The sequence below is a fragment of the Dryobates pubescens genome, chromosome 11 (assembly GCF_014839835.1).
Source record: "Dryobates pubescens isolate bDryPub1 chromosome 11, bDryPub1.pri, whole genome shotgun sequence".
In the NCBI taxonomy this organism is placed as follows: domain Eukaryota; kingdom Metazoa; phylum Chordata; class Aves; order Piciformes; family Picidae; genus Dryobates; species Dryobates pubescens.
In genome coordinates, this window is record NC_071622.1 from 564502 (window position 1) to 579908 (window position 15407).

The 15407-nt window shown below is 61.8% G+C and overlaps 1 protein-coding gene across 1 annotated transcript; it reads right to left on the bottom strand.

The window, feature by feature from the left end:
* Window positions 1–4059: 4059 nt before the first annotated feature.
* On the bottom strand, window positions 4060–15306 carry TADA1 (transcriptional adaptor 1). Its single transcript, XM_054165352.1, has 8 exons — window positions 15179–15306; window positions 14824–14915; window positions 13684–13749; window positions 10122–10219; window positions 9504–9713; window positions 7645–7796; window positions 5520–5682; window positions 4060–4406 (listed from the first exon to the last, which is right to left on the bottom strand). Exons 1-8 carry the CDS (start codon window positions 15250–15252, stop codon window positions 4254–4256), a joined length of 1008 nt encoding a protein of 335 aa, XP_054021327.1. The 5' UTR covers window positions 15253–15306; the 3' UTR covers window positions 4060–4253.
* Between the last annotated feature and the right edge of the window lie 101 nt (window positions 15307–15407).

Here is a 15407-nt window from a genome sequence, read left to right on the forward strand (position 1 = left end):
AGAAGAAGCCCTGCGAGCTCCTTCTGGGGGGCAAACAGCACTGGTGAGAAGTGCTTTTGTGCCTGCCAACTGTGCTCCTCCCCAGAGCAGCAGAGCCCCTGCCACGACTGGCATCTCATACTGCCCAGCAAGACCCATGCCTGGCACAGCAGCCCTGCAGCTCCCAGCCTCCTACAGCACACACACAAGCCCCTGCTGATGGCTCTGCCAGACCCAGCTGGAGCATCTGCTCCCAAGAAACAAAACCCAGCTGGGGGCCTGCTCCCGGCAGTGCTGCAGCCCAGGCTGCACTGAGCAGGGAAGAGCCAAAGGAGGTTTTCCTGTGATGAGCTGCAGCAGGAGCTGCCAGGGAAGGCTGCTCAGCCACAGCCACCCTCCAGGGCTGAGGGAGCAGCTGGCCAGCTGTGTCCATAGAGGGAAGGAAGCAAGAGGGGAGCAGGCTTTTGTCCACACAGGCAGCAGCACTACCTCTGCACTCCCCAACAAGGGCTCAAAGCCTTCAAAGAGAGGATCTCCATCGAGAAGCTGAAGCCTGAGAGACTGGAAGGGCTGCTGTGTGGCCAAGGCAAGCAGCCCTCCCCGGGGCAGCAGCAAGCCCAGCTCCTTCTCTCCCTCATGGTGAAAGGGGAGTGTCAGAAGCAGCCATCACTGCACAGCAGCAGCTCTCTGATTGGGCCTCAACACAACCCAGTGATGGGAAACTGCTTTCAGAAATTCACATGGAGAGTGCTGCTGTTGATGATAACCAACACCACCCCCCAGCAAGGCAGCCCCCCAGCTGCAGCCTGCCCCCTCCCAGCCAGCTCTGCTCAGAGACAGTTCCTCCAGGGCTTATCTGGGCAGCCAGGTGCCCTCCCAACCAGCCAGCCCTGCTCCCAGTCACAGGGCCCCAGCCCCTGCCCCCAGGGGGAAAGGGTAAGGGCCAGGTGGGTGGCACAGGGTCTGCCTGCAGGCTGTGCAATGGGAATGGCTCCACCAGGCACACCTGAGCTGGCAAGGAGGCCATCAGCACCACCCAGGGTGGCAGCTTCAGGTTCTCCTCCACACTGTGCCCACTGCAAGGAGGTCAGGGCCCCCCCAGAGCCCCAGCAGCACCTCCCACTGCTCAAATGCAGCAGCTTTGTGTCCTCACTTCAGTGGCCCTCAGGCAGAAACAAGAGCCCAAGTGCAGGCCTCCACTGCTCCACCTGAGCCTCCTCAGGCTGAGGATGGTCTGCAGTCCCAGAGCCCCCTCTGGACAGATGTTAGCTGGAGACAAACTCATTTCCTGGCAAGAAGGGAATCAAAGATGCTACAAACCCCTCTTCCCCTCTTGGGGAAGAAACACCCTCACACTTTCCCTGTCCAGGTGCAACTCACTGCTGCCTTTGTCCTGTGATCTAAAGAGAAATGAACCTCCCAGATCAGGACCTTGGACCATAACCAGTCAGGGCCTGAGGCAGGCCAGAGCAGCAGCTCTGTGCTGGCCAGCAGGCTGTGCTTCACCCAGAAATCTGCACCTTGATGCTGCCATTGCTCTACAACCCCCCCAGCTGGCTCTGCATCAGGATGCCCAGGACACTCCAGGACTCCTCAGGAGACAGGGGAGGTGCCCTGACCTCAGCACGAGCAGAGGTCTCTGTCCCCCTGAGGAAGGCAAAGAGCAGTGCCTGTGCCCTGGCTCTCTACACTTAACTGCTTGCTGCTGTGCAAACCATGCTGCTGGTGGATCCTGGGGCAGCAGACATCCTCCCAGCTGACTGCAGTGCCATCTGGAGCTGCTGCTTCAGAACTCAGGGGCCTCTCATTTTAGATGGCCGAGTGCCACAGTGAAGGCTTAGCTGCTGCTACAGTGAAAGCCACCAGCCCCCCAGGGCTCCAGGACCCACCCCAGGGCAGGTCCCCAGGACCAGTGGCCAGCTGGCTGCTGGTTACCAGTGGCACTCAACCCTGGGATCAACACTTTGGAATCAACACTGAGCCTTTTTATGCTGTAGTATCATTGCTACTGCCCCAGAGCATGGGATGGAGCACATGGGCAGCAAGCCTGCAGATGACAGCCAGCTGGGAGGAGTGGCTCAAACACTGGAGGCACCCAGCCAGGTTGGAAGAGGAGAGCAAGAGGAACCTCAAGAAGGTTAATGGCAAATGCACAGCCCTGCTAGGAGGATGGAGTAACCTCCTGAGCACAGGCTGGAGGCAGAAGGCAAGAAAGCAGCTTGGCAGGGAAGGACCTGGAGGTGATCAGCTGGACAAGCAGCCCTGCAGTGCCCCCACACAGCACAGGCAAACTGCTAGCACAGCAGCAAGGGTCTCCAGCTGGGAGCTGTGTCCACTGGGGGCTCCCCAGCACAAGGGCAGGGATGCACCACAAGCAGTTCAGTGGAGATGGTCAGGATGGTTTGGGCTGGAGCACATGATGTGCACAGAACAAGAGGCAGGTTTGAGGGGCCTGGAGGGAAGGCAAGGGGAGAGCTTGCTGTGACCTGGTACCCTCTGGAGAGGGCCACAGGGCAACACAGGGCAAGCTGAAAAGCAGCAGGCACAAGATGAGAAATCCTGAGGAGATGCAGGCAAAGCCTTCCCCAGCAGCAGGGTCACACACTGGTGCAGGAAATGCCACCAGAGCCACACAGCCTGCTCTGCCTTTGAGCTGAGCCCTGCCTGCAGCAGGGGGTGGGCACAGCAGCCTCCAGACATCCCTTGCAGCTCAGTCCAAGAAGCACACTTCAAGAGACCTCCTGCTTCGTGGGAGAGCTTTCCCAGCTGTGACAGAGGGCTGACAGAACTGCCTGGCTCGGGTCTCTGCTGCCCAGCAGGTGTCCCAGACAACACTTGGTTCGCTGAGGAACAGACTCAGCTCTTCAGAGCAGGACTACCTGCAGAGCCCTCCCCTGGCACCGGCAAAGGGAGCAGAGAGGCCCTGCCCCTGCCAGGCTGGCTGCTGTGCTTCAGAACTCCCTGCCGACGCTGCCAGGGGCTGCCTGCTCTCCTCGGACCCGCAGAGCCGCCACAAGGCTGCTCGCAAACGAACTCAACGCTTTCATTTTCCAGCAGCAGCATAACAATGGCCTGGGAAATCCCCCTCCCACACCCCGAGTGCTCACCCGGGGCGGCTGGAGGAGCCTGCCACGCACCCAGCTTCAGCGCTGCCCTCAAAACTGTCACACAAAAGCCACCGGGGTCAGCTTCCAGGCGAAGGCTGCCCCTGAGCAGCTGCCGGTGCTTCAACAGCCCCCGAGGCAGGCACCAAAACAAAGCTTCCACCGCCTCGCCCCCTCCCCTCCCAGCCACAGCCTGAGGCACTGCCGGCCACGGGTACCGCTGCCGGCTCCTGCCGCTTCTCACTCCTAGGATGGGCTTCCCCCAAGGAGAGCCACGGCTCCCAGCACAGGCACTGCCTCCTGCTGTGCCCAGCCCCCCAGCAGGGCATGCAGGGGAGCCAGACTGCAGCCGATAGCTGCACAGCCCTTGCTGCAGCTCTGGGCCAGCATCAGCGCTCCTGGGGGCTGCCAAAACACACAGCTGGGAGGAAGCACCAGGAACCCTCTTCAGCCCTGGGGGTGCAGCAGAGAAGAAACTGCATGGCAAGTGGAGAGATGAGGGCTCTGCTCTCCAAACACTGCCCAAGCAGAGGAGAGCCACGAGCTTCCCTTTCATATTGCCCCAGAGCAAGCTGCTCCAGTTCTGCTCTCTGGAGGCACAGTAAGGCTAAGCCATCCCCCAGCAGGTGCCTCCACAGGTGTGGCTCAACCCAGGTAATGCAGGGACTAAGACACTTCAATAGAATCCTCCTGGTGTAAGCTGCCTGTTCCCCTCAGCCCGAGGAACACAGGGAGACAGCAGAGTATCCAAAACACAGCAGTGAGATTTCCTCTTTCACAGGGATCTGCATGGCCCCCCACGGGGAGAGGTGTGACAGAGGGGAGGGCAAGCAGGCAGAGCCCAGCTGCTCTCAGGAGAAAACACAGCCCTGATTTAAACCCAGCTCCTCCCACTCCCACCTTTTCCTTGAAAGCCCCAAACAAAGCAACAGACACCCCCCCCCACACACACCCCTCCCCCCCAAGTCTCGGCAGACAGATCTCCTTCCCCCCTTCCAGCTCCGTGGGCCTGCAGGGCCGCAGGGACCTGCACAGCTCAGTCACGTTTCCATAGGAAGAGCTGACTGCCAGCTTACAGCAGCCCTGCAGTGCTGGCCCAGGGCTGCAGGAAGCACCTGAGTGCCAGTCCCAGGGCGCAGCACCGAAGGCACCCGAGGCCTGCAGCCAGCTCTAGCAGAGCAGGAGGCCCTCCCTGGCGGCCAGGCGCTGGCGGTGGATCCGGTCCTGCTGCAGCTCCTCGTGGTTCGGGTGCCAGAGCTTCATCACGATCCTCTCGATGTTCAGAGCATAGACAGTGTGGGCAGGGATCACCTCCTTGTGCACCTGGAGACAGAAGGTGTTAGAAAACAGCTCCCATTCTTTCAGACTGGCTTCCCCAGACTGCCTGCTGAATCACAGAGCTGGCAGGGCTGGAAGGGACCTCAAGGCTCAGCCAGCTCCAACCCCCTGCCATGGCCAGGGACACCTCACACCACAGCAGGTTGCTCACAGCCACCTCCAGCCTGGCTGCAAACACCTCCAGGCAGGAGGCTGCCACCACCTCCCTGGGCAGCCTGTGCCAGGCTCTCACCACCCTCCTGGGCAACAACTTCCTCACAGCCAATCTCAGTCTCCCCACTTCTAGCTCTGCTCCACTCCCCCTGGTCCTGCTACTCCCTGACACCCTGAAGAACCTCCCTCTGCTATGGGATGGCCAAGAAAGCCCCCCTCACAGAGCAGGAACACAGGAGGAGGGCTGCAGCTGGCCAGCAGTGTCACAGCAGCCAGCCCCCAGCAAACACCCCATGGTAGGGAGGTGCTCCCCCTGCTCTCCCCCTGGCTAAGAATGCACTGTCAAAAGTCCTAAACCCAGCTGTGAGCAAGCAGAGGAGGAATGCTGGATTGCAGCTGTGACAGGGGAGGCTCTGCCTCCATAACCAAGGCCTGTTGACAACAGAGATCAGGGAGAATCTCTTGCAGCTACCACGAGGTGTTCAAAGTGGCCTGGATCTCCCCAGAGCTGCCAGCGAGGGAGAGGCCCACGGGCACGCTGCGCCTCCATGGGAGGCATGCCTGTGGTGAGCCCACGGGGCTCACCTTGGGCACCTCCCCAGGGCCGGGGGGATCACAGCTAATGCGCTGCATGAGCCTGCACACAGGGCCCTTAAGGAGCAGGAGGAGACAGGGCCAGCCCCACGCTTTGCTGCAGCACTGTGCAAGCCTCAGCCCGGCGCAGTTCGACACAGAGCAGCTGCTGCTCCCCGCACAGCTCCAAGGGACTTCCCCAGCGGCCCAGGGGAGCGGAACCGCGCGCCAGCCGCTGCCCAGCAGCAGAACAAGGCAGAGCGCCGGGCGCCCGCCGCGCCCACCCCGCCCACCCGCCGCGCCCGCCGCGCCCACCCGCCGCGCCCGCGCCGCGCCCCCGCCCCGCGCCCCCGCCCCGCCCGCCCCGCGCACCTGCAGCGCCTCCAACAGGTCGAACATGTTCACCGGGGGCAGGCAGGCGGGCAGGGCGTCCCCGGAGCACGCCAGCAGCAGGGCTGCCTGCTGCTCCGCGTCGTCAGGCGGCGGCTGAGCGGCCAGGCCCTGGCCGGCCGACGGCGTCCCGCAGCTGGCAGGGCTGTGGAGAGAGCAGGCCGTGAGACCTCCGGCGGGGCACGCCCTGCCCCGCCCAGCACACCCCGCCCCGCCCCGCCGGGCACGCCCCGCCCCGCCCCCAGGCACGGCTTTCCGGTGCTGCCTGAGTGCGCAGCGGAGCCCTCTGGCTGCCATTACACATGCTGGAGAATGCCTGTGATAAAAGCAGCACAAACCCATCCTGCCCAGGCTGCAGCCTCACCCTGCTGAGCTGAACTCCCTGGGCAGCAAATGCTGCTCCAGAGAGCCACACAAGTGCCAGGGCTGGAAGGGACCCAAGCATCATCCAGCTCCAACCCCCTGCCATGGCCAGGGACACCTCACACCACAGCAGGTTGCTCACAGCCACCTCCAGCCTGGCTGCAAACACCTCCAGGCAGGAGGCTGCCACCACCTCCCTGGGCAGCCTGTGCCAGGCTCTCACCACCCTCCTGGGGAACAACTTCTTCCTCACAGCCAATCTCAATCTCCCCATTTCTGGTTTTGCTCCATCCCCCCCAGTCCTATCCCTCCCTGACACCCTCAGAAGTCCCTCCCCAGCTTTCTTGCAGCCCCCTGCAGATCCTGCAAGGCCACAATGAGGTCTCTTGGGAGCCTTCTCCTCTCCAGCCTGCACAACCCCAACTCCCTCAGTCTGTGCTCACAGCAGAGCAGCTCCAGCCCTCTGCTCCTCCTCATGGCCTTTCTCTGGACACCTTCCAGCACCTCCAGATCCTTCCTGGCACAGAGGCTCCAGAGCTGGCCCCAGAGCTCCAGCTGTGGTCTCAGCAGAGTGGAGCAGAGGGGCAGAATCCCCTCCCTGGCCCTGCTGGCCACACTTCTCTTGCTGCAGGCAGCATTTACAGGCAGCAGTTTCTATCCAGCATGAATAAAAAGGAAGCCACCCACAACATCAAATGGAACTACATCAGCTGTCAGGCAGAGCTGTGTGCTGTGGATTGCCCTGGCAGTGCTGCCATCAAACCTTAAACCACCCACAACCTCCTGTCAGCGGCTGGGAGCTGCCACAGACACCACTGGCTTCTCACACTCTGGCAGATGCACAGCCCGAGCTGTTTTGACACAGACACTGGAAAACAAGATGCCCTTGAAGCTCTGCTACCTGGAAAGGCACACCAAGGCCCCATGAATACAGCAGTTGGCAGGAAGTGACAGGCTGGCAGTGCCCTGCAGGTCCTCGCTCCGGGGCACAACAGCTGCGACCCAAAGGCTGCAGCGGCCCCGAGAGCAGCAGAGCTCTTGTGCCACTCACTACAGCCCCCAACAGCCAGCACTTCCTGAGGACATTCAGAGGCCTAGGGGGCACCTTCATAAATTGTCAGGCAAGCACAGCAAGGGAGAGAGACTTGACATGACCCTGAACTCCACTGCTGAGAAGAACAGAATGAACCAGGCTGGAAACGGCCTCAGAGATCATCCAGACCAAGCCCTCCCCAGCACCATCTGAGCAACCAAACCATGGCACCAAGTGCCTCAGCCAGGCCTTTCTGGAACACCTCCAGGGATGGGGACTCCACCACCTCCCTGGGCAGCACATCCCAGTGGCCAATCTCCCTTTCTGGGAAGAACTTTCTCCTCACCTCTAGCCTGAACCTCCCCTGGCACAGCTTGAGACTGTGTCCTCTTGTTCTGGTGCTGCTTGCCTGGGAGAAGAGACCAACCCCCACCTGGCTCCAACCTCCCTTCAGGGAGTTGGAGAGAGCAAGAAGGTCTCCCCTGAGCCTCCTCTTCTGCAGGCTAAGCAACCCCAGCTCCCTCACTGGGCTGTGCCCCAGACCCCTCCCCAGCCCTGCTGCCCTTGAAGCCCTCCTGCTGTCCCTGCTCAGCTGTGCAGTTCCCCGCACCAAAGCCTCCCGCGTGCGGAAGCTACCGCGGGCGCCAGCAGCCGCTGAGCGAAGCAGCAGGCAGCTGCAGGCCGGGCAGCCGCGGGGCCGGGGCTCCTTACCCCTCCATCAGGCAGCTGTAGGCCGCGGCGCTGTTCCGCAGGTAGGGCTGGGGGCTGACGTTGCTGCCGAAGGCGTACCTGAAGTGGCCGTCCCGCAGCCGGTAGGCCTTCCTCCTGGAGATCACCGAGCTCAGGATGTCCTTCAGGTGGCTCTGCGGAGCACAACGCCCTCACCACGCCTGCGGCTCCACCCCTGCCCGGCCCTGCCCCTCCCGAGGGCCTCACCCGGGGCCGGAGGCGGCAGCGCCCCTGGGCCAGCGAGAGCTGAGCAGGGAAGGGGCCGAGGACAGGGCCCAGCCGCTCCAGCTGAGGCAGCTGCAGACAGGGGAGGTGGCACTGAGAGAGCTGTGTGCCCAGCCTGGGCTCCCTGAGACATGAGAGTGCCCAGCCTGGGCTCCCCGAGACATGAGAGCGCCCAGCCTGGGCTCCCCACTGCCCCAGGGCACCCCAGGGCACCCAGCCTGGGCTCCCTGGGATGTGTTGGCCCCAATGTCAAAGTCATTTCCTACAAGCTAGGCAGTTCCCAACCTCTGCTCTCTTTGAGAGTGAGTTAAGAGATCTCACAACTGCAGCAGTGTTCCCCTGGCACTGCAGCACTGGCCCCAGGACTGCAGTGGGAAGCCATTCCCTCTGCTTCTGCAGGCTGCTGACTGCCTGGGAGGGGCTGTGGAAGCAGCTGTCTGCATGTGAAAAACAACCAACCACCACCCAAGCCCCCCCCCAGCACCACCCAAGCCCCCCCCCCAGCACCACCCAAGCCCCCCCCCCCAGCACCACCCAAGCTCCCCCCCCCCCCCAGCACCACCCAAGCTCCCCCCCCCCCCAGCACCACCCAAGCTCCCCCCCCCCCCCCAGCACCACCCAAGCTCCCCCCCCCCCCCCCCAGCACCACCCAAGCCCCCCCCAAGCCCCCCCCCCCCCGAAGCACAAGCAGCCCCAGCAGAGAGCTGATGCCAGTCTAGGCTGTGCCTTTGAGGACAGGCTAGGTGCAGAGCTCTCCAGCTGAATGTCTGGGAGCAAAAGGGAACAGAGATGAATCCCAGAGGAATCTGAGTGGTCAGGTGGGAGATGTGCCACAGCAAACCCCTCTCACATTCTCTTCTCTCACTCCCTCCAGCCTCTCTTTTCTCTGGACAGAACTGCTCAGACAAGCAGCTAACCTAAGCTCTGCTTGGAGCTACCTGAACTGCTCCTCCTGGTTTTCTCCTAATTAAGTGGAGGGGAAAGGGAAGGGGGAGAGGGGCTGGGGGGGAGCCCGAGGTGGGATGCTCCTGGGGAGGGTTTCTGTGCTGTGCTCTCTCCTGTGTGTTTGCTGTGCATTCACTGCACTGCTGTCAGTGCTGGTAAAGCACAGCTTCACTGGCTTCCCTGACTGTGCCCAGCTGGGCTAACTCAGCAGCACCACTGCACAGCTGCTTGACTTGGTCTCACTCCCAGGTTGACCTCCACATGCTGGCTCCAGAAAGCCCTCCGCACATCAAGACTCCAAGTGGCAGCTGCATCTCTCCTGGGCAATACACTGCTGATGGCCACAGGCATGACCCAGCTCTGTCACCTCACTTCCCTGCCAGACACCTGTGCCTGCAGACTGCTCTTGACAGAACAGCTCCAGCTGCAGCTCCTGCTCTAAGCCTGCCTGTGAGAGGAGCAGCACTCCCCGGAGCAGCCACCCGCCGTGCCAGGAGCTCCTCCTGGGCAGCTGCTCAACGCTCCCGAGGCCTCCACCTAGGGTGCCACAAACCTGGCAGCCCTTTGCTTCTCATCTCACTCCTTCCAAGGCAAGTGGACAATTGGAGCAGCACTTCCCCCCCCACTGAGGGCTGCCAGCCTGCTGCACACAGGGCCCTGCCCAGGCTCACCTCCACGGCCAGCACCACGGCGGTGACCGCCTCCTCCGTGACGTTGTCCAGCCCGTGCTCGTAGGCCGTCACGATCATCCTGCCCTCCAGCTGCCCCCGAGTGGGCAGCATCATGGTGTGAGAGCACAGCTTCAGATCATCCTCCTCCTGAGGCTCCTTTGCCACAAACTGCTGGGCTCCAGACAGGGGGTTCTGAGGCTGGAATCGGTGCTGTGGGCGCAGCAGCAGAGCACAAGAAACGCTTGGGGCGGACTCCTGGCTCGCCAAAGCCAAACCTTCCTTCCCCAGCCAGAAAGCAAACAACAGCTCATCCCAGCAGGGCAGGACCCCCCCCAGCGTTACTGAGCCACCACAGAGCTAAAGCTACCTCTCAGCAGCCCCTGGAACACAGGCTCTGGCAGCTTTGGCATTTAGGTAGCCTTCCAGGGATTCTCCAGTGTCCAGCAAAGCCGTGTCGCGCCGCAGCCCGCCTCCCAAGAGAGAGGCAGCAGCCCCCAGCCCCCACCTCTCTCCCCAGTCCAGAGCTCAGCTCTGGCCTCCAGCACTGCACACTCCTCACCCCTGGTGACAGCAGCAGGCAGAAGCTGTGCCCCAGGGCCTGTGGCCATGCACACTCACATCAAACTTCTGTCGGACCGAGGAAATCTTCTTCTTGCCCTTGGGCTTTCCAGGCTTGGCTGCAGAGCCCCCTGGCCAGGGCAGAGAGCCAGCACCCTCTGCAGACAGGAGAGAGAAAGCCCTGCTCAACAGCTGCTGCTGACCCAGGGCCAGCATGAACACACAAGAAAACCCTGAACAGCTGGCCCCCAGCTAAGCCTTCAGCCCCAGCTTGGCAGCCCCGGCCCAGGGGCAGGACTCAGCAGGGAGGATGCTCTTGGCAGTGCTTCCCTTCCACTGCTAGCCCCTTGCTCACTGGGCCCACTCAAGATCCCATCACTGCAGTAGATGTTTCTGTCCACACTCCACACACACCCCCAAGGCAGAAGGAGAGAGAGGAGCACAGCCTGCAAGGCAAGGGCCAAGGAAGGAATATGCCACCTGCTCCATCAGGCAGACAGCAGGAGCTTGCCCAGAGGGAGATTCTCCTCCCACCAACTCCTGATCAGGTCAGATGCTAACCAGCAGGATCAAGCAGCCTGACTCATCACATCTGCCTTCACTGCTCCCCACCACCTCTGCAAGCTTTGCCCTGGGCCCTCGTCAAGCAGCACAGCTGACCAGTCCTGTCCCACTGAGCTGAGAGGAGAACTGCAGAGCCACAGCCTGGTAGTCACAGCTCTTGGCAAGGCAGAGTGCCTGCCAGTGCATGGACAGGACCTGCTCACAACTCCTTCAGGCACACTGAAGGGCAAGGCAAAGGATGTGCACAGGCTTGCTGGCAGGGAAGGAGAGCTGCAAGCCAAGGCCTGGACAGCCCCCTCGTGGCTACAGAGGCAGCCTCCCCCTCAGCACTGCACAGCAAGTGAGCAGCCTCCCTCCTTCAGGGCAGAGCAGGCCTTGTGCTGGGGCCCTGCCTGCCCCCTGGGAGCTTGCTCAGCTCTGCAGGCAGTTCAGCTGCTGCAGAGCAGGGCTGACAGCACTGTGGTGCCTCAGACACCCCCCAGCCACACTGGAGCCAGCATTTGGCACCTGCCCTGGGCATGGCCAAGAGGGGACAGCAGCCAGCTCACCATGCTCAAGCTGCCCAGCTGCAGGCACATTCACAAGCAACCAGCTGTGGGCCCTCCCTGGCATGCAGGCTGGTGCCCCCCAGCACCTCCAGCTCTCCCAGCCAGGTCTCATTTGCTGTCATCAGCATGACCCCAGCTGCACTGCAGCCCTGCCTGCAGGGAGTCCTTGGCTGTGTGGAGCTTCCCCCACACACAGCTGTTCTTTGCCATGAAAGTGACCCCAAACCAACAAACCAAACCTCTCACACAGGAGTTCAAGGCTCAGGCTAAGCCACAGGGTTCAGATGAAGCCTTGGCACGGGCAGCTGGTGGTTACAGACCACCTGCACACACGTGCAGGGGGCACATCCTGCCTGTGAGAGGCCAAAAAGCTTCCTGAGGGGTTCAGCTGCTTCCTCTTGCTGAGGTGGAAACCAGCAGTGCATGGCAAAGCCTGCTGCCACAATCCACCAGCCAGGAGCCAGGGAGAGATAATAACCCCCCCAGAACCCCTGCAGCTGGTGCCAGGCACCACTGCCACACTGGCCCTCAGCAGGGGCTGTGGGAGCACCATGGGCAATCCCCTCAGGGAGCACTCTACCCTTCAGCACCATCAGGGCTTACATCTCAGCACCTATCAAAATGCTGCTGCTTCTCTCGAGATGTTTTGCTGTCCACAAAGAGCTTTGTTGCCCCCCCAGCAGGCCAGACCCCTTCCAGGCAGGGGATGTGAGCTGTCAAGCACAGACACCAAAGCCACCTGGCCCAGCTGAAAGCTTGCAACAAAGGCACCTCTCTGAGCTTGCAACATCAGCCCAAGCCCCTCCTCCTTGGCCAAAGCCCCCCAGCAGCCTCTGCAGCCCCCTGCCAGGAGCAGCCCCAGCTGGCTGTGTCCCCAGGGGGCAGAGGCAGAGCAAGGGGAGGGAGCAGAGGCAGGAGCAGCAGGCAGCAGCAGGCAGCAGCAGGCAGCAGCAGGCTGCAGCCCTCCCCCTGGCAGGGTGCCACAGACAATGGGGTTCAAAAGATTGCTCCTCCCCCCTGGTGCCTGCCATGGAAATGGAAAGTGCTTGTGGCAGCAAGCCTGGGGATGGTGTGCAGAGGGCACCAAGGACACTCCTTCAGTCACTTGTTTCCATGAGGCAAACACCTTCCACTCCAGCAGGGGAGACAAAAGGCTGTAGCTTCCACTCCTGCGGGGGGAAGCTAAGCCACCAAAGCCAGCAAGAAGCCAGCAGGTGTCAGACTGGCACCTAGAGGGAGAGGAGGAAACCTCACCTCCTGGCATGGCACTCCCACTGCACCTCCACCTGCTGCAGCACACACAGCTGGCTGCTGAGATCTGCCACCTGGGGCCCTGCAAAGGGCACCCCAGTGCTGGGAGCACTCTGCAGTGATCTGAGGTGAACAAGAGGCTGGAGAAGGGCCCAGCAGCACTGTTGGCTGCAGAGCACAACCCCCTGCCCACACTCGACTCAGCTGAGTGTTTTCCAAGCTGGCCTGTGGGCACAGAGCCAGCAAAAGCCCACCTGAAAGCACTGGAGGTGAGCAGCTGCTGGCACTTGGTGCAGCCACTGGTCAGCTAGCACTCCATCACACACAGAGCTCCCTCAGCCAGCAGCCACAGGGCAACTGCTGGGCCTGGGCCTTTTCATAAGCCAGCTGTAACTACTGCAAGCCAGCTGCAAGGAGCAGCCAGATCCAGACCTAAACCTTCTGAATTACCCGAGTATTGACCTCTGAAGAGGGTCAGTCTGGGGCTCAGCAGGGGTTAGTAAGGCTGCAGAGCAAACAAAAGCAGCCTGGAGATGGAGGAGGTTACCATTTAATCAGCACAGCTGCTGCTGTTAGGGACCAGCTGCAAGACAAAAAGCTCCAAGTCTCCATAAATGCTTCATTTTCCCCTTGCCCAGGCTGCATCAGGCACCCCAGGAATCTTCTCCTCTCAAAGAAATGCCTCTCCTGGGGCTCCCTCCAGAGCTGTGGCCATTGGCTCTTCCTTACTGCACAGCAGTCTCCTGCCCTGCACTGCAGCTCAGCTGTCCTCCCTACCAGCCCTCTGGACTGGGAGTTCTGAGCAAGCCACCTGGTGACAGCCAGGCCAGATGCTTGCTAAGTGGAAAGGGTAACCCTCTGCAGAAGGCTGGGGTCAGTGGCCACAGCTGAGTAAAGACTCACTCCCAGTAAGCATTCCTGTCAGACATGGAGCTGACCCCAGGGGTAAGCCCAGCAAAGGCCAGAGCAAAGTGAGGGGAGAGGAGACAATGAGCAGAGCAGAGCCAAAGCAGCCTCTCCTTAGACACAGCAGCTCACAGACCCAGTCCAGAAGCCAAGCCACCCCACCCCCCACTGCAGCCTGCCACTGCCCACAGCCTCCCTGTAAAGCCATCTCTGCTGCAGCACTAACTGCTGCCCTCCTGCCTGCATGCAGGCTGCTCAGGCTCAGAAAGCCAGAGGGCTTTGTAGAGAAGCCAGGCAGAGAGCTGGCACAGAGCTCCCTCTGACTGCTTGCAGTGAGGCCTCTCAGGACTTACCTGGGGCAGAAACCAGGATCTGGCATCGGGTGAGAATGGCCAGGAGGAAATCGTTGTGAGAGTGCACTGTGGAGAGACAGACACATCAGCAGCAGCACCTCAGCCCCCAGAGGCACCCCCAAGTGCCCCTGGAGCAGCTCACTGCTGCCCGCCCCCCCCCAGGTGCCCCTGGAGCAGCTGCCTGGCCCCAGCTGTGCTCTGCCCCCAGCTGCTCAGCCACAGCCTGCAGCTGAAGCCTTCTTGTTTTCTCCTGTGGGACCCAGAACCTGCTGCTCCCACACCACCAAAAAGGACACTGCACAGGGCATGGAAGCAGTTGGGTCACTTCTTGCTGTGCCCCACACACCAGCCCAGCACACAGCATGAAACACCCAGGGCATGCAGCCACTCAGAGGGGGATCAGCTGCTGCCCCTGCCCCACCAGCTTCTGGCTTTACTAGAAACGGCCCCGAGGAGCCAGCCCTGGGGCACGGAGTCAACATGAAACAGCTTCCTCACAGGAGGATTACTGGAACAAAGAGTGAGTAATTACACATTAGAAAGAGCAAAGATGGACTTCATAAGGAGTTACAGGCTCCTCCTTGGCTCATAAACCCCAAGTGAAACCAAACTCACTGCCCCTCCCTGCAGGGACCACAAACATGGAAGTCCTGAGCCACCACGAGGCTCTCAGCAATGCCAGACAACTTCTGCAGAGCCACAGAGAGCTGAGGATGAAGGAATCTCACCCTTCAGCACCCCAAAGGCCAGGGAGGGGACCTGCCTGCTGCAAGGCCACCTGGCTGCTCCAGCTACACCACCTGTTCAGTGCAGCACAGGACTGCACCTCCATGGAGACACAGAAGCAAAAAGAACAAAAGGCCCTTTGACTGCTAGAACAACATCTCTTGTTTTAGCACATCGGCAGAGGATCGAACTGCCTGTGAGTGCCGGGCCCACGAAGAGGCTTCCTCCGACAGGCCAGGGCACCTCCCACCTCTTTACCTCTTCTTGCTGCCGGATCCTTGGCCGTCTTGACTTCCCTCACAGCAACTTACCCATTCAAGAGGCAACATGCAGCAGGGAGGAGGCCCCCGGGGCCTGGCAGGGGCAAGGTAGCATTAAAGCCGGCAAGAAAACAAGCACGAGATGGCTTTTTACCATTGTCTTGCGTGAGAAGCCTGCGCGCTTCCAGGTCAAACTCCTCCTTACTAATCTTTTGCTTGAACCAGAGCTTCAAGTTGGCCCAGTACCTAGTGAGGAACGGGGAAAGTGCTGACACCGAAGGGAAAGCTTTGCTCCCGCGGCTCAGAGGAGCCGGGGCAGCGCCGAGGAGTCCGCGCAGAGCGCAGTACAAACGCGCGGCCCTGCGAAGGCCGGAGAGGAGCGCACAGCACAGCAGCCAGGCGCGGCCCAGCCTGCCCCGGCGCGGCCCAGCCTGCCCCGGCGCGGCCCAGCCTGCCCCGGCGCGGCCCAGCCTGCCCCGGCGCGGCCCCCGGCCCTGCCCCGCACTCACTGCTTCACGTTCTCGCCCAGCGCCTCGCTCAGGCTCTTCTTGGCCGCCTCCAGCTCGCTCACGTACGTCGCCATCGCCCCCCGAGACACAGGCAGCGGCACCGCCGCGGGGCTCGCCGGCGGCCGTAAAGCGCGGCGGCCGTACAGCGCGGCGGCCGCACGTCACGTCACGTCGCGCCGCGGCGGGGGCGCGGCCGTGCGCATGCGCAGCGAGAGCGCCAGCGCCGGGG